Genomic DNA, 21,784 nt, shown 5'->3' with positions numbered 1-21,784 from the left:
TGGAGACCAGCCTGGGCAACATGGTGAAACCCCACCTCTACAAAAAATACAAAAAAAAAAAATACCTGGGAGTGGTGGCGCATGCCTGTAGTCCCAGCTACTTGTAGGGCTGAAGCAAGAGGATCACTTGAACCCAAGAGGTAAAGGCTACAGCGAGCTGAGATCACGCCACTGCACTCCAGCCTGGGTGACAAAGTGAGACCCTGTCTCAAAAAAAAAAAAAACCCTTTCTTTTTCATTTCTATAAACTAAATTTAGATCCTCAATTATTTTTCTTTGTGTTGTTGAGAAGTTCTGATTTAGCACATCATCCCATTTTGCATAGGAATCAAACAGTAGACACATGGTAGGAGAAAAACAAGCTATTAACCCAGTATAAATATAAAATTTGTGTTTTGCAATTTAAGTAGAACCGTTTTGGATGCATTCTGCACTTTGACATATCTATGACTGGCACTCAGATTTGCTTGTTTGTGGTATGTATGGAGAGACAGGTTGAAGATGCTTCTGTCCTTGAAAACAGAGATTTTTTTCTTGTTTCCAGAGTATATGCCCTCTCTCATCAGAAGTCTATTTCTCACCATGGTTGCAATATAAGGAGAGCACTGCCCTTCTTTTGGTGTGATAGACAGGGTTGAAGGGGTGTGTGTGTGTGTGTGTGTGTGTATGTGTCTGTGTGCATGTGTGTTATTAATGTCTACACATTTTTTATCACCTGTGTAGGTTCTTCTATCCACCACCACAGTCAAGACAGTGAACAGTTCCAATACTACAAGAAAATCCCTCCTGTTGCTTTATTACAACTGTATCTACTTCCCTTCTGCCTCACACCCATGAACCCTAAACTGTGGATACTGCTAATCTGTCTTCTATGTCTAAAATTTTTGTCATCTCAAATATATTACATAAATTGAATCACACACTATGTAGCCTTCTGTTTTTTTCTTGCAGCAAAATCTTGCAGGCCATTCAGCCAAGTTGTTGCATGTATCAGTATTTTGTTCCTTTTTATTGCTGACAATTGACCTGTTGAAGAGCAAAGGGACAGTTTCCAGTTTTTAGCTATCACAAATAAGCTGCTTCAATATTCTTGTACAAGTTTTGTGTGAGCATAAGTTTTTATTTTTTCTGGGACAAATGCTCATGAGTGTAATTGTAGGGTCATATGGTAATTAAGTATTTTGTTTAATAGAAAATCCCAAATTGCTTTTCAGAGCGCCTGTACCATTTTACATTTCAAAGAGTGATACATGAGTAATCCACTTTTACGATATGTTTGCCAGTATTTTTTGCTTTTATCACTATTTAGAAATTTTAGCTATTCTGATAGATATTTAATAGAATCTCTCCATAGTTTTAATTTGCATTTCCCCGATGGCTAATGATGTTGACAACATATTTTCAGGTGCTTCTTTGCCATCTGAGTACCCTCTCTAGTGAAATCTCTGTTAATGTGTTTTTCTCATTTTCTGATTACATTGCTCTTTATTATTGAGTTTTGCAATTTCTTTGTATATTCTGGATACAAGTCTTTTGATGGTTATGTGGCTTGCAAATACGTTCTCCCAGTTTGAGGTTTGACTTTTCATCCTTTTAACAGGGTATTTTGTAGAACAAAAGGTTTTTTTTTTAAATATTCAATGATGTCCAATTTATCAATTTTCCTTTAATTAGTACTGCTTTTAGTGTTAAGTCTGAGAACTCTTTGCCTAATCCTTGATCATATTGGTTGAAGATTTTCTTCTATTTTTAACTTTTAAAGTTTTACTTTTGAGTCTATGATATATTTTGAGTTAATTTTTGTATAAAGTGTGATTTACATTGAGGTTCTAATTATTGCCTATAGATGTTCAATTGCTCTGACCAAATTTGTTGAAAAAGCTCTTTTCCTCCATTGAATTGTGTACCCTTGAAAAAGATCACTTCAATATAATCTGCATTGGTCTATTTCTGTGTTCTGCATTTTCTTCCATTCATCTGTGTATCCATATGTTTGCCAACATCATGCTACCTTAATTACCCTTGCTATACAGTAATTCTTAATATCATGTAGAATAATTCCTCACGAGTTATTCTTCTTTGTCACCATTAGTTTAGTTATCAAAATATCTCTACCTTTCCATGTAAATTTTAGAAAAATCTTTCTGAGCCTGCAAAAAAAAAAAAAAAAAAACTTGCTGGGCTTTTGAGAATGATTCAGCTTAGCTTATAGATCAATTTGAGGGAAATAGACATCTTTACTATGGTAATTCTCCCCAAACATGAATGTGCTATGTCTTTCCATTTATTTGGGTCTTCTTTGATTTCTTTTATCACTATTTTGTAATTTTCAGCCCAGAGATTCTCTACATGTCACTTTGGAGTGATTGCAAGTAATATTGTGTTTTTAATTTTGGTTACTGCATATTCCTTGTTCCTATCTATATAGAGAAGTGATTGAATTTTGTTTGTTGACATTGTATCCTCTGACCTTGCTGAACTCCCTTTTTAGGAGGTTTTTGTATGTTTTTTAGATTCCTTGCCATCTTACATGTAGATAATTGTGTCATCTGTAGACAGGGATAGTTCGTTTGTGTGTTTTTTCCCATTCAAAAGCATATGATTTTTATCTTTTTTTCTTTCTTTATTTCCATGGCTAGAACTTTCAGTATTATGTTGTATAAGAGTGGTGAAGCTGGGCTTGGTGGCTCACACTTGTAATCCCAGCACTTCGGGAGGCTGAGGCAGGTGGATCACTTGAGGCCAGGAGTTCGAGACCAGCCTGGCCAACATGGAGAAACATTGTCTCTACTAGAAATACGAAAATTAGCTGGGTGTGGTGGTGCACACTTGTAATCTCAGCTACTTGGAAGGCTGAGGCACAAGAATCACCTGAGCCTGGAAGGTAGAGGTTGCAGTGAGCTGAAATCATGCCAGTGTACTTCAGCCTGGGTGACAGAGTGAGACTCTGTCTCAAAAAAACAAAACAAAACAAATAAAAAAGAAACAGTGAGACATCCTTTCCTCAATTTTAGCTGTCAGTATTTTTGGATGGGCTTTATCAAGTTGAAGTAATTCCGATCTATTCTAAATTGCTAAGAGTTTTTATTATAAAGGAGTGTTAAATTTTGTCAGATGCATTTTCTGTGTCAATTTACATGATCATATTTTTTTCCGTAACTTAGTGGTATGATGGGATTACATTGGTTAATTTCTTAGTGTTGAATCAGTCTTGCCCTTGTATACATGAAATAAATCCATTTTAGTCATGGTGTATCATTCTTTTTATATATTCTGGAATTTGATTTGCTCATATTTTATTAGGGATTATTGTGTCCCAGTTTATTAGTGATATTGGTTTATAGTTCGTTTGATTGATTGATTGATTTGTTTGCTTTTTTTAATTGTCATTGTATGGTTTAGCTATCAGGATAGTGCCAGCCTCATAAAATGAATTTGGAAATGCTCCCTCTTCTATATTCTAGAAGAGATTATTTAATATTGATAGCAATTATTGAAATGGTAGAATTCTCTAGTGGAACTGTCTGGCCTGGAGATTTTTCCTTCAGAATGTTTTAAATTATGAATTTAGTTTTTTGATGCTTATAGGGCTATTTATACTGCGTATATTATGTTGGGTGTGTTACTGTAGTTCCTGATTTCCACAGAATTCTTCCAATTCTAAGTTGTCAAATTTATGATTTTAGAGCTGTTAGAAATGTTTTCTGATTATTTTTAAATAAACAATAAGCTGCTGCATCTGTAGTGATATCCTTTCATCTCTGATGTCGAACATGTGTGTATTTTGTCCTTTTTAAAAGTATTGCTAGTGGTTTATCAATTTTATTGATTTTTTTTCCAAAGAATCAGCTTTCTATTATTGACTTTCCTTTCATTTTATTTTAAATTCTGTTGATTGCTGCTCTCTATTATTTCTTTTCCTCTGCTTGATTTGAATTAATATTGCTCTTGTTCTAGTTTTTGATATTGGAAATTAGATAATAAGTTTGAGAAAATTTCTCATTTCTAATGTAAGCACGTAACGTTATAAATGACCCTCAGCACTGCTTTAGCTGTGTCCTACAAATTTTTATATAATTTTATTTTGACTCAGTTCTATGTATTTAATTTTTTTTTAAAGTTTCTCTTTGACTCCTGGATTATTTAGAAGTGTGTTAATTTCCACAGGTTTATTATGGACATATTTATGATCATTATTCATTTCTGGTAGATTGATCCTTTTATTATATATAATATCCCTCTTTGTGCATGGTGATTTTCTTGCACTGAAGCCTCTATTAGATATTAATGTAGTTTTTGCGCTTTTCTAAGTAAAATGTGAATACTGTGTTTTTTCCTATTCGTTTACTTTCACCCTATTATGGCCTTGAATGTAAACTGAGTTTCTTCTAAGCAGCAGCATACAGTTGGGCAATGGTTCCCTTCCCCATATTTTCCACCTCTGTCTTTTGATTGTTGTATCTAGGTTATTTATATTTAAGTTAATCTGTATATGCTATAACTTGTCTGCGTGTTTATTATTTGTTTTCTCATTGTTCTCTTTGTTTCTCATACTTCTGTTTATCTTTTTTGCATTCCTGTAGGTTAATTGAAGGTTATTTTAGGATTGCATCTTGATATATTTATTCTGTTTTGTGTGCATCTCTTTGCATAATTATTGTAGTGGTTTCTCTGGATACTTCAATATACATGCATGATATAATATTCTAGTGGCATAAACATTTTGTCACTTTAAGTGAAGTGTAGAAGCTTCATTTCCATTTGAGTCTTTTTTTCTTTCCCTACTTTTAAATATTACTGTCTTGAGTATCTAAGGGCATTATGATTCTTGTTTTCATCATCAAATATAATTTATAAAACTTATGAGGAAAAATATAGCTGATTGTATGTAGCTAGTGTTTTGCTATTTCCATTGCTCCTCCCCCTCTCCCTCCCTCCCTCCTTTCCTTCCTTCTTGGCTTCCTCCCTCCCTCCCTCCTTTCCTTTATTCCTTCCTTGCTTCCCTCCTTTCTCTTTTTTGAGGCAGGGTCTTCCTCTGTTGCCCAGATTGGTGTTCAGTGGTGTCAACATGGCTCACTGCAACCTCAACCTTCTGGGCTCTAATGATCCTCCCACCTCAGCCTCCCAAGTTGCTTGGACTACAAACATGCACCACCAAGCCTGGCTAATTTTTCTTTCTTTCTTTCTTTTTTACTTTTCTTTTCTTTTCTTTTCTTTTTCTTTTTTTTTTTTTTTTTTTTTGAGATGGAGTCTCCCTCTGTCGCCCAGGCTGGAGTGCGATGGCACAATCTCGGCTCACCGAAACCTCCACCTCCCGGGTTCGAGCGATTCTCCTGCCTCAGCTTCCTGAGTAGCTGCGATTACAAGCACCCACCACCAAGCACTTATAATTTTTTGTAGAGGTGGGGTTTCACTATGTTGTGCAGGCTAATCTGAAACTTTTCGGCTGAAGCAATCCTCCCACCTTGGCCTCCCAAAATGCTGGGATTACAGGTGTGAGCCACCATGCTCAGCCTGCTCCTGCCTCAGCCTCCTGCCTCAGCCTCCCGAGTAGCTGAGATTACAGGCACGTGCCACCACGCCCAGCTAACTTTTGTATTTTTAGTAGAGATGAGGTTTCACCAGGTTGGCCAGGATTGTCTCGGTCTCTTGACTTGTGATCTGCCCGCTTTGGCCTCCCAAAGTGCTGGCATTACAGGTGTGAGCCACCATACCTGGCCATATTTAATATTGATGGATACATAGTATGTGTATATATTTAAGGTTTACATGAGATATTTTGGTACAGGCATGCAATGACTAATAATCACATCAAGATAAATGAGGTATCCATCACCTCAAGCATTTATCCCTGTGTTACAAATAATCCAGTTACAGTCTTTTAGTTATTTTAAAATGTACAATTAAATTATTTTTTACTATGGTCACCTTGTGATAGTAAATACTAGGTCTTATTATTTATTTTTTCTAACTATATTTTTGCACACATTAACCCTCCCCCTTCTTCCCCACCTGCAACTACCCTTCCTAGCCTCTGGTAACCATCCATCTACTCTCTATCTTCATGAGTTCAATTGCTTTACTTTTTAGATCACACAAATAAGTGAGAAATAGAATGCTTGTCTTTCTATGCCTGGCTTATTTCACTTAACATAATGACCTCCAGTTACATCTATGTTGTTGTAAATGACTGGATCTCATTTTTTATGGTGAAATAGTACTTCATTGTGTATATGTAGCACATTTTCTTTATCAATTCATCTGTTGATGGACACTTGGGTTGCTTCCAATTCTTGGCTACTGTGAGTAATGCTACAATAAACACGAGAGTGCAGATATCCCTTCAATACACTGATTTCCTTTCTTTGGGTATATACTGAGCAGTGGGATCACTGGATCTTACGGTAGCTCTATTTATGGTTTTTTGAGGAGCCTCCAATCTGTTCTCCTTTGCTTTGTGGTTATACTAATTTACATTCCCACGGACAGTGTATGAGGGTTACCTTTTCTCCACATCCTTGCTAGCATTCATTATTTTCTAACCTTTGGATAAAAGCCATTTTAATTGGGGTGAGATGATATCTCATTGTAGTTTTGATTTGCATTTCCCTGATCAGTGATATTGAGCACTTTTTTGTGTGACTGTTTGCCATTTGTATGTCTTCTTTTGAGAAATGTCTATTCAAATTTTCTGCCCATTTTTAAATTTAACTATTGATCTTTTCCTAGAGAGTTGTTTGAGGTCCTTATATATTCTGGTTATTAATCCTTTGTCAGATGTGTAGTTCGCAAATATTTTTCCCATGTTGTGGGTTGTCTCTTCACTTTGTTGATTGTTGCCTTTGCTGTGCACAAGCTTTTTCACTTGATGTGATCCTGTTTGCCAATTTTTGCTTTGGTTGCCTCTGCTCGTGGGGTGCCACTCAAGAAATCTTTGCTCAGTCTAATGTTCTGGAGAGTTTTCTGGGTGGGTCCAGAAACAAGGGACTGGGGTAAAGTACCTTAGAAGTCTACCTATTGCACTGTGGCTGAGCTGGTACTCAAACCACAAGACACTGTTCTTCCCAGTCTTTCCTCCCCTTTCCAGAGGCACAGGCGCCTCACCCTATGGCTGCCACCACCACTGGCCCACAGGGAGTACTGCCAGGCTTACTACTGATGTTCTCTTAAGGCCCAAGGTCTCTTTAGTCAGCTTGTGGTGAATGTTGTTTGGCCTAGGACTCATCCTTCAGGGCAGTGAACTCCCTTATGGCCCAGGCCAGGTCCAGAAATGCCATCCAAGAGTTAAGGCTTAGAATCAGGGTCCCCAAAAGCCTGCTTGGTGTTCTATACCTCTGTGGCCAAGCGGATACCTAAGGTACTAGATAAAACCCTTTTACTTTTCCCTCCACTTATGTCAGGTGGAAGGAGTCTTGCCCTGTCACACCACAGCTGGGAATGTGCTGAATCTCACCTGAAGCCAGCAAGTTTCCAAGTGTCACCCAAGACCCGTGGCACACTACTTAGCTATCACTGCAGATTACTCAGGGCCCAAGGGCTCTTTAGTCAGCAGGTGATGAATCTTGCCAGGACTGGATCTTTCCCTTCAAAGCAATAGGTTTCCTTCTGGCCCAGGGTGTGTTTAGAAACGTTATGTGTGAGCTAGGGCCTGGAAAGGTGGCCTCACACCTGTGATTGGCGCTCTCTCCTACTGTGGCTGAGCTAGTATCCAAGATTCAAGACAAAGTCCTGTTTATTCTTGCCTCTTCTCTCCTCAAGTAGAAGGAACTGGTCTCTTTTGGAGCCATGAGCTGTGCAGCCTGGGGTTGGGAAGGGTTGGCACAAGCACTCCCCTAGCCACACCAGCTGGTGTCTTAGTAGGTTGTGTGTCTCCCCATGTCCACTGACTTTGACCCCAGTTTAACACTAGAACTCCTCTAGAAGTTGCAGTCCTTGTGGCCTAGACTGCCTTTCAAGTTCGTCTATGGTCCTAGAGCATGTTAGCTCATGGTGGCAAGGCTTGCTAGAACTCAAGTCGTGATCACTGGGATGGGTGATTCCTGTCTGGCTAGGGCTAGTTTAAATGTTCCCCCCATGGGCAGGCATCAGCTTAGTTCCCCTGTCTTAGTTTCTGCTGTGACAGGGCAGCACTGAGTTCAATGCAATGTCTCACAATTGCTGTGCTCTTCCTCCCTCAAATGCACAGATTCTCTATGCCATGCTGCCACTGCTGGGCGTTGGGGAGGGTTGACAAAGGTGATTCAAAACTGTGTTTCCTACACTCTTAAATGCCTCTTTCAGTGATATGAAGTTAAAACTAGGTACTGTGAGTGCTCACCTGATTTTTGGTTCTTACGAAGTTGCTTTTTTTATTTTGTATAGATAGTTGTTAAATTGGTGTCCTTGTAGGAGGAATGATAGGTGGAGCCTTCTATTCAGCCTTCTTGTTCTACCCACTTGAAGAATTTTTTTAGATGATCTTTAAGGGTGTGTTTGCTACTGACAAGTTCTTTTAGTTTTTCTTTGTCTAACGTCTGTATTTCCCCTTTGTTATCAAACATAGTTTTAACAGATATCGAGTTTTCAGTTGACAGTTTTCTTTTGCAGTACTTGAAAAATATTGTGACACTTCCTTCTGGACTCCATGGAGTCAGATGTGAAACGTGCATTCATTTAATTTGGTGTTTCTCTATATGGAACACATTCTTTCTCTCTGGCCGATTTCATGATTTTTGTTTTTATCTTTTGTTTTCAAAAGTTTATGATATGCCTTTACATGATTTTCTTTGAATTTATCAGGTTTGGGTTCACTCAGCTTTTTGAATTTGTATGTCAGTGTCTGTTGCCAAGTTTTGGAAGTTTTAGCCATTCTTTGCATTTAACTGTTATTTCAGCCCCATTATCTTTCTTCTCGACTTCTGAGACTTTAATGATGCAAATATTCGATCATTTGTTATTGTCCCACAGGCCCCTGAGACTTTGCTCATTTTTTTCTCTTTCTCTCTCAGTCTCTGTCAAGTCTGGGTGAATTCTATTAATCGAGCTTCCGTTTCACTCATTTTATCTTCTGTTATCTCCATCCTGGTATTGTGTTAATCACTATGTTTTTACTTTGGTTATTGTATTATTCAATTCTGTAATTTCCATTTGATTCTTTTTTATAACTTGTATTTATTTGCTGAGATTTTCTATTTGTTCATTAGTTTTAAAAAACCTTGAAATTGCTTGTTGCAGCATTTTTTCTTTTTTGTCAGTTGCTTTAAAATCCTTGCCAGATAATTTCAACCGGAGGTTCATCTTGGTTGACATCTGTTGATTGTCTGCGCTCATCAAAATCGTTATTTTTTTGGTTCCTGGTATGACAGGTGATATTTGATTGAATGCTAAATTTTTTTTTTCTGTTAGGAGACTCTGGGTCTTATTTAAATCTGTTATTTTAACAGGCACACACCCCATTTATGTTCAGCATGTTTTTCTTAGCCTATTCTGTATGTTGTGGTTGTGATGACAATTTAGTTTTCATTATGTTTGTGGTATTATTTTGATCCATTTTATTTATATGTTATCACTACTGCTCCCACTGTCTTCTGCTGGTGCTTCCTGAAGGAGTGGAGGCATTTTTTTTTCCCAGGCCTGGCTGCCACATGTCTCCTGATAGAGGAGAAATGTGGTGAGAACCCTATACAAGTACCCGCCTGGCTGCCCAGGTCTTCTGAGCAGATAGAGAAGTCTGACTTATGGGGCAAAGAAGTTTGTTGTACTGGGTCAGTTGCTGTATCTAGATCTCTTGCAGGTCCTGCTCACCTTTCCAGGTGTCTGTGAGTGAAAAAGGAGAGGTTTGAGCCAGCAGTGACAAAGAGGCTTTTCAGATATAGCTGCTTGAAATTACTGTTTTTTTTTTTTTTTCCTGGTTTCCCCAAACTACCTTGGTGTCTTTGGACAGAAAACTCCTTTTCTCAGGAGGTGAACTCCTGAGAAAGAGAACTCCTCTTTTGCAGGATCTCAGGCCTGGAGTAGAAGGAGAGTGCTTCCCCTTGTCACTTATGATTGGTATACCTCTTAACTGATCCCCAGGCTGGCATTGTCTGGCTCACCTGGTGTGTTCAGGGGGGCTCCTGTTTGATCCAGAAAAAGAATGATTCTAACTAGGTCAGCAGGCAAAGAATACTGGGTCTGCATGGCCTTTCTCTGTTGGTTGGGGAATTGTAAGACACCCTGCTGCTGTTGTTCCTCCAGTCCCAGAGTTCTAAGTCAGCCAGCTCTCCTTTTCACCACCTTTCATCATCCTCTTTTGCTTGCCTCGTGTACCATTTTCAGGGTTTATAGTTGTGTTTAGTAGAAGGAACAGGAAAAAATAGGTTTATGTTATTTTTTTCTGGACCGGAAGTTTGTATTTATTTGTTTCTCTCCATTAGATTGTAAAATTCTTGAGGTCCAGGGGAGTTTTATTTTTTTCTATAATCTAAATTGTATATACTCAGTGAATGTTTTGTGAATAAAGTTAGTCCAAGTGGATCTGAACTACTCCATAATGGCATGACTGGAATGTGATTAAAAAAACTGTTGGAGTGAGCACATTTATTTTTACTTCAGAGTTTCTGTATATGGATTAGACATGTAATGTTCCATCTATTTGTTGTGGAGTGAACCCTGAAAAAAGAAGAAAGAAAACAGAGAAATTACATGTTTGATTTCTACATTTTCTTATATCAACCTGGACTTCCAAAGTGCCCTAGTTGGTAGATGATATAATTAGTGATTTTCAGAGCTTTTTTTATGTGTCTCCCAAAACTATGACCTTCTTTTATATTTAAACATATCTACAATCTTCATCATTAGTTTGAACACTTGTAGAGAGGTAATGGCTTATATATAGTAAGTGTTACTATTTAAAAATAAAATACTTATATGCCTTTTTAAAATGTATCCAGTAGAATGAAAATATCAATAATATGTTAACAGGTGAAAAATTTACCTCTTTTCTTTTCCTCTTAAATTTATATAGCTCCATTCCATTTCTCACCACAGCATCACATCCTAATGTATTACATTTTTGTGTAATGTATTAGCATCACATCCTAATGTGTTAGCATCACATCCTAATGTATTACATTTTTATGCTTAGAAGATTTTTTTCAAGATCACCAGGAATAAAGTGCATAGGCAATTTGTCTATAGTTTATGTCTATATATGTATATGTACATATGAACCTATGTATGTGCATCAAATAAACAGATATGTGTTTAAATATACTTGCTATAGTCATATATCCATGCATATTTTTAACAATTCTTATAAATGATATTATTAATACAGATTGATATAAACTCTGTATATCAAACTAAGTTTGATGAGTTTTTTTTTTTTACAAAAGCAAAGTATTACTGGAAATATTTATAATCAGGTGAATGGAGCATTTTAAACTTTTATTTAGTTAGCATGTTTATGGATGATATTACTTATTGCTTATGTGAATCGCACGTGCATTTTATCCCTATTTAAACTTTTTTTGATATGGATGCTGAGAGAAGTTGTTTCCATAATGAGTAGATTGGAACGAAAGGATTTTATTGCAGTAATGTCTCTCAATTTTTTCAACTCTGTTGAAAAGTTATAGGGTAAAATTATAGCAGTTGTTTATCAAGTATTATTTTTAACAATGTGTCAGCTACGTCAGTTGTATTCCCCTCTTTTAATGTTGTTGAAAGAAAATTGGATAAACACATTTATGTAAATAGATTTGTTCCCTAGTAATTTTGGTCACTCACTTTACCAATATCAACACCAATATTTTCAGTTGTCCCTTAGTTTGGTGTCCCAGAGATGTTTCCACTCCAAAGCAATGCATCACCATTGAATTAAGAAAAGATGACATCTATTTCTCCTTTTGTATAAATAAATGGGAGAGGAATTGTGAAAAATGGGCCGAGAAAACAAAATATGTATAGACCTCTTTGTTGTATTTGTATCAGCAAATATACCTAATGAGATAGTAAAATGGGAAGATGCCTTTATGCCATTGGAAGGTATTGTTTACCTATTAGGGCATCCCTGAGTTTAATGACCACTTGTACTTAGCCTTGTTGTGTTTGTCATTCTCTTCTTTTCTAGAGATTCCTTACACTATAGTCCTTAGCTAGGCACTTCCTCTGATAGCTGACTAGATACTCTGTTGCCCTCAGAGGTCAACTGTCTTTATATGCTGTGGTATGTATGAAGCCAAAACAAGATTTCAATATTTTTTTTACAAGAGGAAGAGAAACTAACAGGAGATGCAGATAAATCATTATGTATTACCAAAATCTTAACACTGAAGTAGACTCTGTCTCTCTTTTTCTTTCTCCCTCCCTCTCTCTCTCTCTCTGTGCGAAGTGTGGAGATTCCTAAGAAATTATTCTTAAGACCTTTTTCTACATCCAAAGTATGATAATATACTTAGGGATACTTTTTAACCATGAATGCCTAGCCAAATAGAAAATGTATGTAACCTTATGAGGTTTGTATATAAGATGATAATGTATTTTTAAAAACTTGTAGGAACACATGCTACAAATATGCTACAGTGAATTTTTTAGAAATACATATGGAAAATAAATTGTATCATTTTGTACTTACATCTTGTTTTAGACCCTAAATGATATGTTACAGCATCACTGCATTCTTTGATTTCATAAGATTTGGAGACATTCAAACTATTTATTTGGGATGACGTACCATGCACTTAGATGCATAAAGTCTCATTTCTTTGTTAAAAATGTAACCCATTACCTTGTTTTCATATTTTTATTTCATAATTCCTTTTATTGACAAACATGCCACCAGTAGACCTGTAAATAAACGGATATGTCTTTTAAGGGCTTAAGTGTCCGTCTATATTCCCTTACATATTTAGCTATCAGGCTGTTATGATTGTTAAATTAATTATGTGGCCTTCTTTTCTCCTCCCTAGGTTGATTCCATCCTGTCAATTGGAAATTGAATCAGTAGTTAATTTTGGCACATTGGTTGCCAATAGTAAAGTATATTCTAAAGAGATTACTATCACTAACCATGGCAAAGCTCCAGGTAAATGCTTCCTGTCATATTTACTTACACTTTTAGAAGAGTTGGTATTATTTGAAATGTATACCTTGTGTAATAGATTACCTAATTTAACTGAAAAACGGTCTATCATTTCAAATAGCTCAAAACCAAAGGTCCTTAATAGTATTACTGTAAAAGACTGATAGGCAACAATTCAAGAAAAATGAACCTTCCTCCTTATGATCCTGATTAATACAGTCAGAAAATGACTGGTGAAATCCCTCAGGATAGGAGGCAGGATAGTGTCAGAGAAGGTACGTAGTTCAGAGACAGAATTAGAGCACAGCGCCTTATTAGTTGTGTGATCTGGGGGCAAGTATTTTTAAGGATTTTGAACTTGAGATTCCTCATTTATAAACGGGTGCTGATAAAATGTACGATGGTGAATTATGTACATACTTTGAATTGTGGTATGTTACTTGGTTCATCATAGATGCTTAATAAATATTTGTCTTCTTTCTCAATCATATTCAACTTTAAATTAACGTCACACTCCCCAGAAGGCTTTTACTGATTCTTTTGTTGAAAGAATAAATACTTCTCTCTTTTCCAGATTGAATTATTTCCAAGGATTCTTACTGTGACCTAAGAGTTTACATAAGGATGTGTGTGTGTGTGTGTCTGTGTGTGTGTGTGTCTGTGTGTGTGTATATTCATATACACTTTAAATTGATAGCATACAATAAGCATAGGATTTCTTATCCCTTCGGTGTCCTGATTCAACGGCATGTGGGGTTGCAAGATTTCCATTTCTCCCAATCTAAAATGAGGACTAGCTCCAGACAGGGAGGGTATTTCTATCTGAGACTGTTCGTTGAATATATAAAGTACGTCTTAAATCCAAGCTTCTGTTCCACTAACTGAGAGTGCTCTCTGGGGCCACCTGATTGAGCATTGGGAATTATGAAGACAAAGGCAGTCTGTCAGTTTACTGATTTATTCTTAGGATACAAAGGAATAAAACTCATAACTGTTCCACATTGGATGTTACTCATCTCACTTTCTATGCTTTGGTTTTTAAATGAGTGTGTGTCTGACGCCTGTGGGATTATAGAATTAGGCTCGTTTGTGGCCTGACTCGAGTGTTAAGGAGGAAGTCTCTTGCAGGAAGTGATATGGGCAATATGATCCTTTAGACTCTCTAGTTATATTTTAGAGCACTGATATTTAATTAAGGTATTTTTATTTGTATTATTTTACTTTCCAGAATTTCTTTTAACTGTTGTCTATTCAATAACCTTCAATGTTTTGATAGCAATAATATATTCCCTTTTTCTTCTAAAATCTCACCAAATTTTAGTTTTATTTCGTATGAAAGCTCTCTATAAGTAAAAAAGAAATATGGTTTTACTTTTCATTGAATATTTAATATAATTTTACTCAATAAATTAGAATAAGTACAATTAAGCTGCGGACCAGAATACATAATGTTTTAGGAAAAATAATGCACATTGGCTATTAGGATTATGTTAGTATTTTATATGTATATAGTATTTGTAATAACTTGCTTGGGTTTATTATAATTTAGTACTGTGAAATGTTAATGGCTATTACCTTACAAACTGAAACAAATTGTTATCAATGAATTACATTTTCTTAGTGTTGACTTTATCCCACATGCTTGGAGTCAAATCAGATTATTTTTTCTACTATTATCAAAATTGATAGTGTATATTACATTCAGAGTAGCTAGTGCCTATAAAGTGTCATAAAGTCCTTACCATCTACAAGCAAAATATATACATGTTCATGATAATAGCAATGTATATTCATGAAGAAAAACATTCTGAAAATAGATTCAGCCATCAAAGTTGATTTTAATAACATTTTTGAAAGACATTTTATATGGTGAATTTTTTGTAGGTTTAGAGTCAAAGTTCAAATGCTTACAAATTTGTATGTATACGAATAGGATATTTAAAACTCAACATTTGACAGATTTAACATTTGTACATCTTTGTGTTTTCTCTCTCTGGTAGTATCACTGCAGTTATAACCTTTGTTTTTATAGACCCCCAAAGTTTTTGTATGTAACAACTCCTTGATGATTTATTTTAATAGCTTCTTATGGAGTAAACATCCATGGATCTAGCCATATGTTGTTGAATAACTTTTGTTTCCTTATCCTTTATAGAAATGGCTCCTGAATTTACCCCTGACTGTACAAAGTAGAGCTTATCTTTTCTTTCTGAAGACATAGTCCATTCTTTATGGTGTCTCTAATGTTAGTACTTTGTAGGTTACTAAATTCCATATTTACTTTTATGATTTTATGGTTTGATAATACCACTATTGTTTCCCAGCTTTTATCACTGAAGATTAGAAAAGGAAATTATTAATTTAGCATGCCTTGACTTGAAATCCTTTCTTCCTTAATGTGAGCATACTTATTTATTTATTATTTTTTAAAATGTTTGTGGGCACATGGTAGGTGTATATATTTATGGAGTACATGAGATGCTTTGATACGGGCATCCAATGTGAAATAAGTACATCATGGAGAATGTTGAGTAGACTTTTTCTACTACAGTATTATAACATAGAACAGCCTTTCAAATTCCTAAGTGAGAGCCTTACACATCATTTCTGAGTTTGAACATCTACCTCAGAACTTATCATCCTTTAGGCCTATTTGGTCTACTTTGTCCAAAACATATGACCTTTCATTTGCTGTTAAGGCCCACTGTGCTTTTCCCCCTAATCAGCAGCATCATTTCTCTACTTCATTGTCTAAAATATCCTGGAATCAACTGTAAACCAGGAAATTTGTCAAATTGTACCAAACCCAAAAGTGGTCCTGGGGATCTTCCTTCGTAACTCACAAAAGCACCCCCTACTTATTCTCAGTGCATAATTCTTGTCTTCATTTTTTTTTTTGGAAACTGATGCCATGGGATCTCCATATATTCTTCATTTGTAACATAACCCTAATTTATAGGATTATATATTTTAACATAATCATAATTTATTTGGTTTAGTGATTTCTTGGAGTTTCACTACAGAACTATGAAGCTTTTAATGAAAGATGATTAAACCCAGAAGGAACCTGTTAAATCCATATGAGCATTCTGAAGAGTCTCTAAAAATTAGTCATTTGGAAACATGTGGAGCCTCATACATATTTAGTGTGCTTAGAACCAAGGGAATTTTAAAAAATCATAAGAAATAGCAATAGCCTGGGGTACATGACAATTGATTTTTAATAACATTCTATAGAACTACAGACTCTGGTTACCCTGGCTTGATCTTACAGATACTCTGAGGCAAGAATCTGCTTAGCAGTTCCTAAAATTTTTTTCAAGGAGTATAGACAGTGTAACCATGTATACTGCACCACTTAGTGTCTAATTTGCTTCTCTAGAGAAGATAGAACAATCCAGATTCAAAAATCACACAGATTAGTGTGAGGGACCCCTCATCTCAGCTGTAGCTGTGGGTAACCTTATGTTTTATGTGCCCCCACTAAGCCTTATCAGTGGGCAAGTCTATAGGTCTGTTTTACATGGCTTATTGGCAAAAGTTGACATAGTTGGCCACTGCCACTTTCTTGGGAAAACAAAACAAAAACAATTCAAAGCCCTTTGGCTTCTGTGACAACTCACTCTCTTATATAGAATACTAATTAATAACTCAGGTCCTGAAGTGAGGTTGAATAGAGCCCAAATCTTAGTTGCATCATTTACTATCTGGGAGGCCCTGAGTAAGGAATTTGCGCTTCCAAAACATCCATTGTCTGACTTACACATTAGAGATAAGGATAGTACCTTCCTCCTCTAATGGTGGTGATGATTAATAAAATGCTTAGCACTCTCTCTGGCATATATAACTTTTCAGTAAATATTAGCTATTTATGTTATAATTATTATTTTTCTACCACCTCTGCCCTCTTCAGTTCTCTTTCCTAGACTGGTGTTCCTTTTTGTGGTATATTAAATGTGAATGTTTCCTAAGGTTTGCCATAGACTCTTATGTTTCTTCAGTCAAGGCACTCTCCTTGGACCATCACTTCCCTTCCTTTTACTTCACTGACTACTCCTAGATCTATACAATCCTTTGGGTATCCTTCAGTTTTCTCAAACTTAACAGCTTCCCCCAATAATTCTTTTTTCTTTGTCAATTAATGTTACCACTATGTATTTGGACAGTTCCAAAACTTGGCAAAATTTTCAACACCTCTCTCTTTTTCACTTCCTACCCCCTTAGTCAATTAGTAAATCTTATCTGTTCACTTTATAATTAAGCCAGTAATCCTACTTTTCTCTGCCTGATGCCAATTTTTTACAAAAAGCCATTATCTTCCCCTGCTGAATAACTACATTAACCGAAATTATTTTCCTGATGTTACTTCCTTTTAGTTTATTTCCCACACATTAGCCAGTGCTATCTGAGAAGAAATGAAAATTTGATCACAAATATTCCATTTGTAACATTCTTTTTTCTTCTTCTTCTTTTTTATTTATTTATTTTTTTTTGAGACAGTCTCGCTGTGTCACCCAGGCTGGAGTGCAGTGGCATGATCTTGGCTCACTGCAACCTCTGCCTTCCAGGCACAACCAATTCTCTGGTAGCTGGGATTACAGGTGTGCACCACCATGCCCGGCTAATTTTTGTATTTTCAGTAGAGATGGGGTTTCACTATGTTGAGCAGGCTGGTCTTGAACTCCTGACCTCAAGTGATCCTCCCACCTCGGTCTTCCAAAGTGCTGGGATTACAAGCATGAGCTACCGCACCTGGCCAACATTCTTTTTTTCAATAACTCTCTTCTCTTAGGATGATATTCTTGCTTCTGTTGTTAGCAATTTAAAAAGCCAAACAAATGGTTTTTGTATTAAAGTTAAATAAGACATAGTAATGTTGACATACCTGCAATTTAAACATATTTAGAAAATTAAACTATTCTTTTGTATTTTGTGTTGCTTCTGAATAAGATTTTGAAATATTCACTTAAACTCTTGTCAAATTATGTCTAAGTGGTTACAATATGGGAAACTTTCACTGACTGAGCCTTAACTGAATTTATATACCTTTTTTTTCTTATAGAATGGAGTCAATAATACCTATTTATTTGAAATGGATATAATTTTATATATTTTTGATTTATTTTATGATAGAAAATTAACTTCAAATATTATGCTATTAGCACATCTATGAAATGATTGAATTGACCAATTTTGTTACTTTGCATTTTCAAATATTGTCTTTTTAAAATTTTCATTACTTTTGTTGTGCTAACATTTTGTTTTCCTAAATTAAATGAATACATTTGGAAAATATCATCAGATGTGATTTAAGACTGGTGATTTCAGAATTTGCCAAACTATTTATTTCGGCACCATGCTCATTTGTGTTATAATTATAATAAAGGCACTAGTGATTGGCTGCTTCTATTTGTTGGCCATATTTTAAGTACTGCTTAGTGCTAAGCAGTGTGTGGGGTGCTGTGACCACAGACATGAGAAAGAGATTGTATCTGATTTCAAGAACCACGTGCTCTAATATAGGCACAAAGCATTACCATAAATTATGAACCATTTCTGCTTTCAGAATAAGAATCTTTGTACCTTCCTTCTCATATGCCATTTGATTTCAGAAACCAATCCCCTTTGCCCTTACCCTGTGTGAACTGGATAAATTCATCTCCTGGGGAATGGTAATAACTATAAGTATGAACCTGTGGTCGGCAATATCCAAGTGAAAATCTCATCTTCATTAGTTAGTTACTAACTGTAGTAGTTATTGCTATATAACAAACCACCCTAAAATATCTTCAAACTGCAGTTATTTTTTAATTGGTCATGTGGTCATGGGTATGCAGATTGGCTGGAACTTGACTGATCTAGGCTGGGCTCATCTGGGTGCTCTGCCTCAAGCTGAAGCAGCTGGGCCTGTTCTGTTTCTCACTGCAGGTCTGTGGGTCAGCTGGGTGGCTCTGCTCCACATTTGCTCATTCCAGGGCATGGGCCAAAAGGACAGCAGTTACTCAGGAGAAACACTTCCCAAAGTTAAGGGGCTTGATCATGTAATTTGCTTTGGCTAATAACATGTGGGTGTAATTGATAGCATGCCAGTTCCAACCTAGATGCACTTCTACCGTGGGAGGTGGGAAGTGTTTTATCCTGAGTAATTGCTGTCCTTTTGGCCCATGCCCTAGAGTGAGCAAATGTGGAGCAGAGTCACCCAGCTGACCCACCGACCTGCAGTGAGAAACTCTGGAACAATAGGGTAAAGATACAAATGTGGAAAAAGGAGAATTGTGGTCAACAAGCTAATCTACCACAGTAGTTGTGTGACTTTGAACAAGTCATTCATCATTTCAAAGCTTCTATTTTGTTACTTGTAAAATGGAGGTAATGATTGAAAATATTATATCATAGATTATTTATGGAAATTAAATAACCTATGCAGAGCTCTTAACATAAGTGTCTGAACGTAGTAAGCAGATAATTTTAACTATTGGTGAGAGTTGAATTCTAACAACAGGATCATATTTGTTGGGTGACCTCAGAGATTGGACTTATAATTAAAGCTTTAATTCTTGGTACACTGTAGACCATCTGCTCCAGGGGTATTCAATCTTTTGGCTTACGTGAGCTACATTGGAAGAAGAATTGTTTTGGGCCATACATCAAATACACTAACACTAACGATAGTTGATGAGCTTAAAATATCTCAAAAAATCTCATAATGTTGTAAGAAAGTTTATGAATTTGTGTTGGGCTGCATTCAAAGCCATCCTGGGCTGCATGTGGCCCATGGGCCATGGGTTAGGCAAGCTTGGTCTACTTGGTAAAGTATGTTGGTCCCCTACTGAGAGTGTGCGTGCAACATTGTAAGGGTCCAGATGTAAATCAACTGCTCTTATTCCCTGTAGGCATATTTAAGGCAGAATACCACGGCCAGTTACCCATCCTCATTTTTCCAACTAGTGGTATTGTTGATGCTAAGTCATCAATGGTTATTAAAGTAGATTTCTGTGCAGACCAGCCAAGAATTGTAGATGAAGAGGCAATGTGAGTATATACTGTGGTTCTAAAAGTTATAGTATGGATCTCAATGCTTTCCTGTTTAACCCTGCAGATGTGACTTTGATTGTATGTTAGCTCCTTTGTTCTTCCATTCAGCATTGTTCATTCAGTCTCTACTATTTGCCAAGCAGCAGGTTTTTAGGAAGTGGGAAGAACTAGAGGATGGCATATGGGTACACATAACAGGATCTTCTGTTTTGAATTTCATTGAGGTGAGAGAGTGGACCAGGGAAGGGCTCCACTAACAAGGTGATAGTTGAATCAAATACTTATTGGTGAATAGTAATTAGCCAGGCAAAGAGCAGTGATGTGATTTGGTGTGTGTATGTGTGTGTGTGCATGTGTGTGTGTGTGTGTGTGTAGGGGCGGTGGGAGTTAGTGATGGGAGTAACATAGAGGAGGGATTTCAGTCAGAGCAAGTAACATACTGGAAATCCTAGAGGCAAAAAGACAGTATTGCACACCAAGGGATCTTTGGCAATGTAGAATTAAGAAGATGGAGGTGGGGAGTGACAGGAGACAAGACCAGAAAAACCAAATGGATTATCTAGTTTGAAGGGCTTTGTAGTCCAGCATTTTTGTGCGGTATGTTTTAATTCATTGCTAGAATGTGCAATCAATATAATGGGCCATCACCAGTATTTTTAACAAACGACTTAAAAATATCAGAATGCATCTGTGGAGTGTGTGTATGTTGCGGCATTGGAATGTAAAATACTTTTTTTTCACTGAAGGTCACAGTCATAAATATGTGATAAACAGGTGTGAACCCTGATAGGAGCTTGGGTTTTATTGTGAAGGCTGTGAAGTCTTAGGAGGGTTTTAAGACGAGAGTGTCATGACTAGTTTGTATTTTAGAAAGGTCATGCTACTGGCAGTGTGCAAAACAGACCAGGGAGTACAAATGTGGAGTGAGAAGCTTGACTAGAAAAGCAAGAGGAAAATGATAAAGGTCTGAGATAAGGTCAACTGAGAAGACTGACTGATTGTAGCAAAGGAAGATAAAAGGTGGAACAGGGTTATGGGAGAAGATCTCAAATTCAGTTTTGATACGTTGGAATGGTTTTACTTTTCAGATTCCTGGTGGAGCTGGCTGGGGCTTATTATCTTGAGTCCCAGAAAGAAATTTGATTTAGATGTACAAGTTGAGTGTTCCTTACTCAAAATACTTGAGATCAGAAGTGTTTTAGATTTCAATTTTGATTGGATTTTGGAATATTTGCATTATACTTACTAGTTTAGTATCCCTGATCTAAAAATCTGAAATCTGACATGCTCCAATAAGCATTGCCTTTGAGTTTTATATCAGCATTCAAAAAGTTTGGGATTTTGGAGCATTATGGATTTCATATTAGGAATACTCGGCCTGTATAGGGTTGAAAATCAGCAGTGTATAAGAGGTAGAAGAAACAGAAGTGTTAAGAAGAACTTTGAGAAGGAGAGTAGAGTGAGAAAGAGTAAGAGAAAAAACACTACTATTCATGTTAACTATTCATCAAGTTTAAAAAAGGTCCCAGTCTTAGAAGAGTGAGAAGGTGGGGCCTGAGTGAGTTAAAAGAAAACCTTGAAATTATGGTGTCAAGGAAGCTAAGGGAGGAGCAATTCAATGCCCAATGTTATAGGGTATAGTGTAAGATAAGGGCTTAGGTGATCGTCATGGAGTAGTCAGTTATCTGTGGTATCTGATGGGCCTAA

The 21,784-nt window shown here is 36.4% G+C and overlaps 1 protein-coding gene across 1 annotated transcript in view; it reads left to right on the top strand.

The window, feature by feature from the left end:
* The window catches only part of LOC100594975 (cilia- and flagella-associated protein 47), a 71,904-nt gene that overhangs the window by 6,469 nt on the left and 43,651 nt on the right, over nt 1–21,784 (top strand). Inside the window, exons 3-4 of the mRNA XM_030808416.1 lie at nt 12,930–13,045; nt 19,936–20,074. Of these exons, the coding sequence (XP_030664276.1) occupies nt 12,930–13,045; nt 19,936–20,074 (255 nt within the window). The remainder of the gene's footprint in view (nt 1–12,929; nt 13,046–19,935; nt 20,075–21,784) is intronic.

This window comes from Nomascus leucogenys, unplaced genomic scaffold (assembly GCF_006542625.1).
Source record: "Nomascus leucogenys isolate Asia unplaced genomic scaffold, Asia_NLE_v1 Super-Scaffold_664, whole genome shotgun sequence".
NCBI classification, from domain to species: domain Eukaryota; kingdom Metazoa; phylum Chordata; class Mammalia; order Primates; family Hylobatidae; genus Nomascus; species Nomascus leucogenys.
The sequence above is the reverse complement of the archived record's forward strand: the minus strand, read 5'-3'. Positions and strand labels throughout refer to the sequence as shown.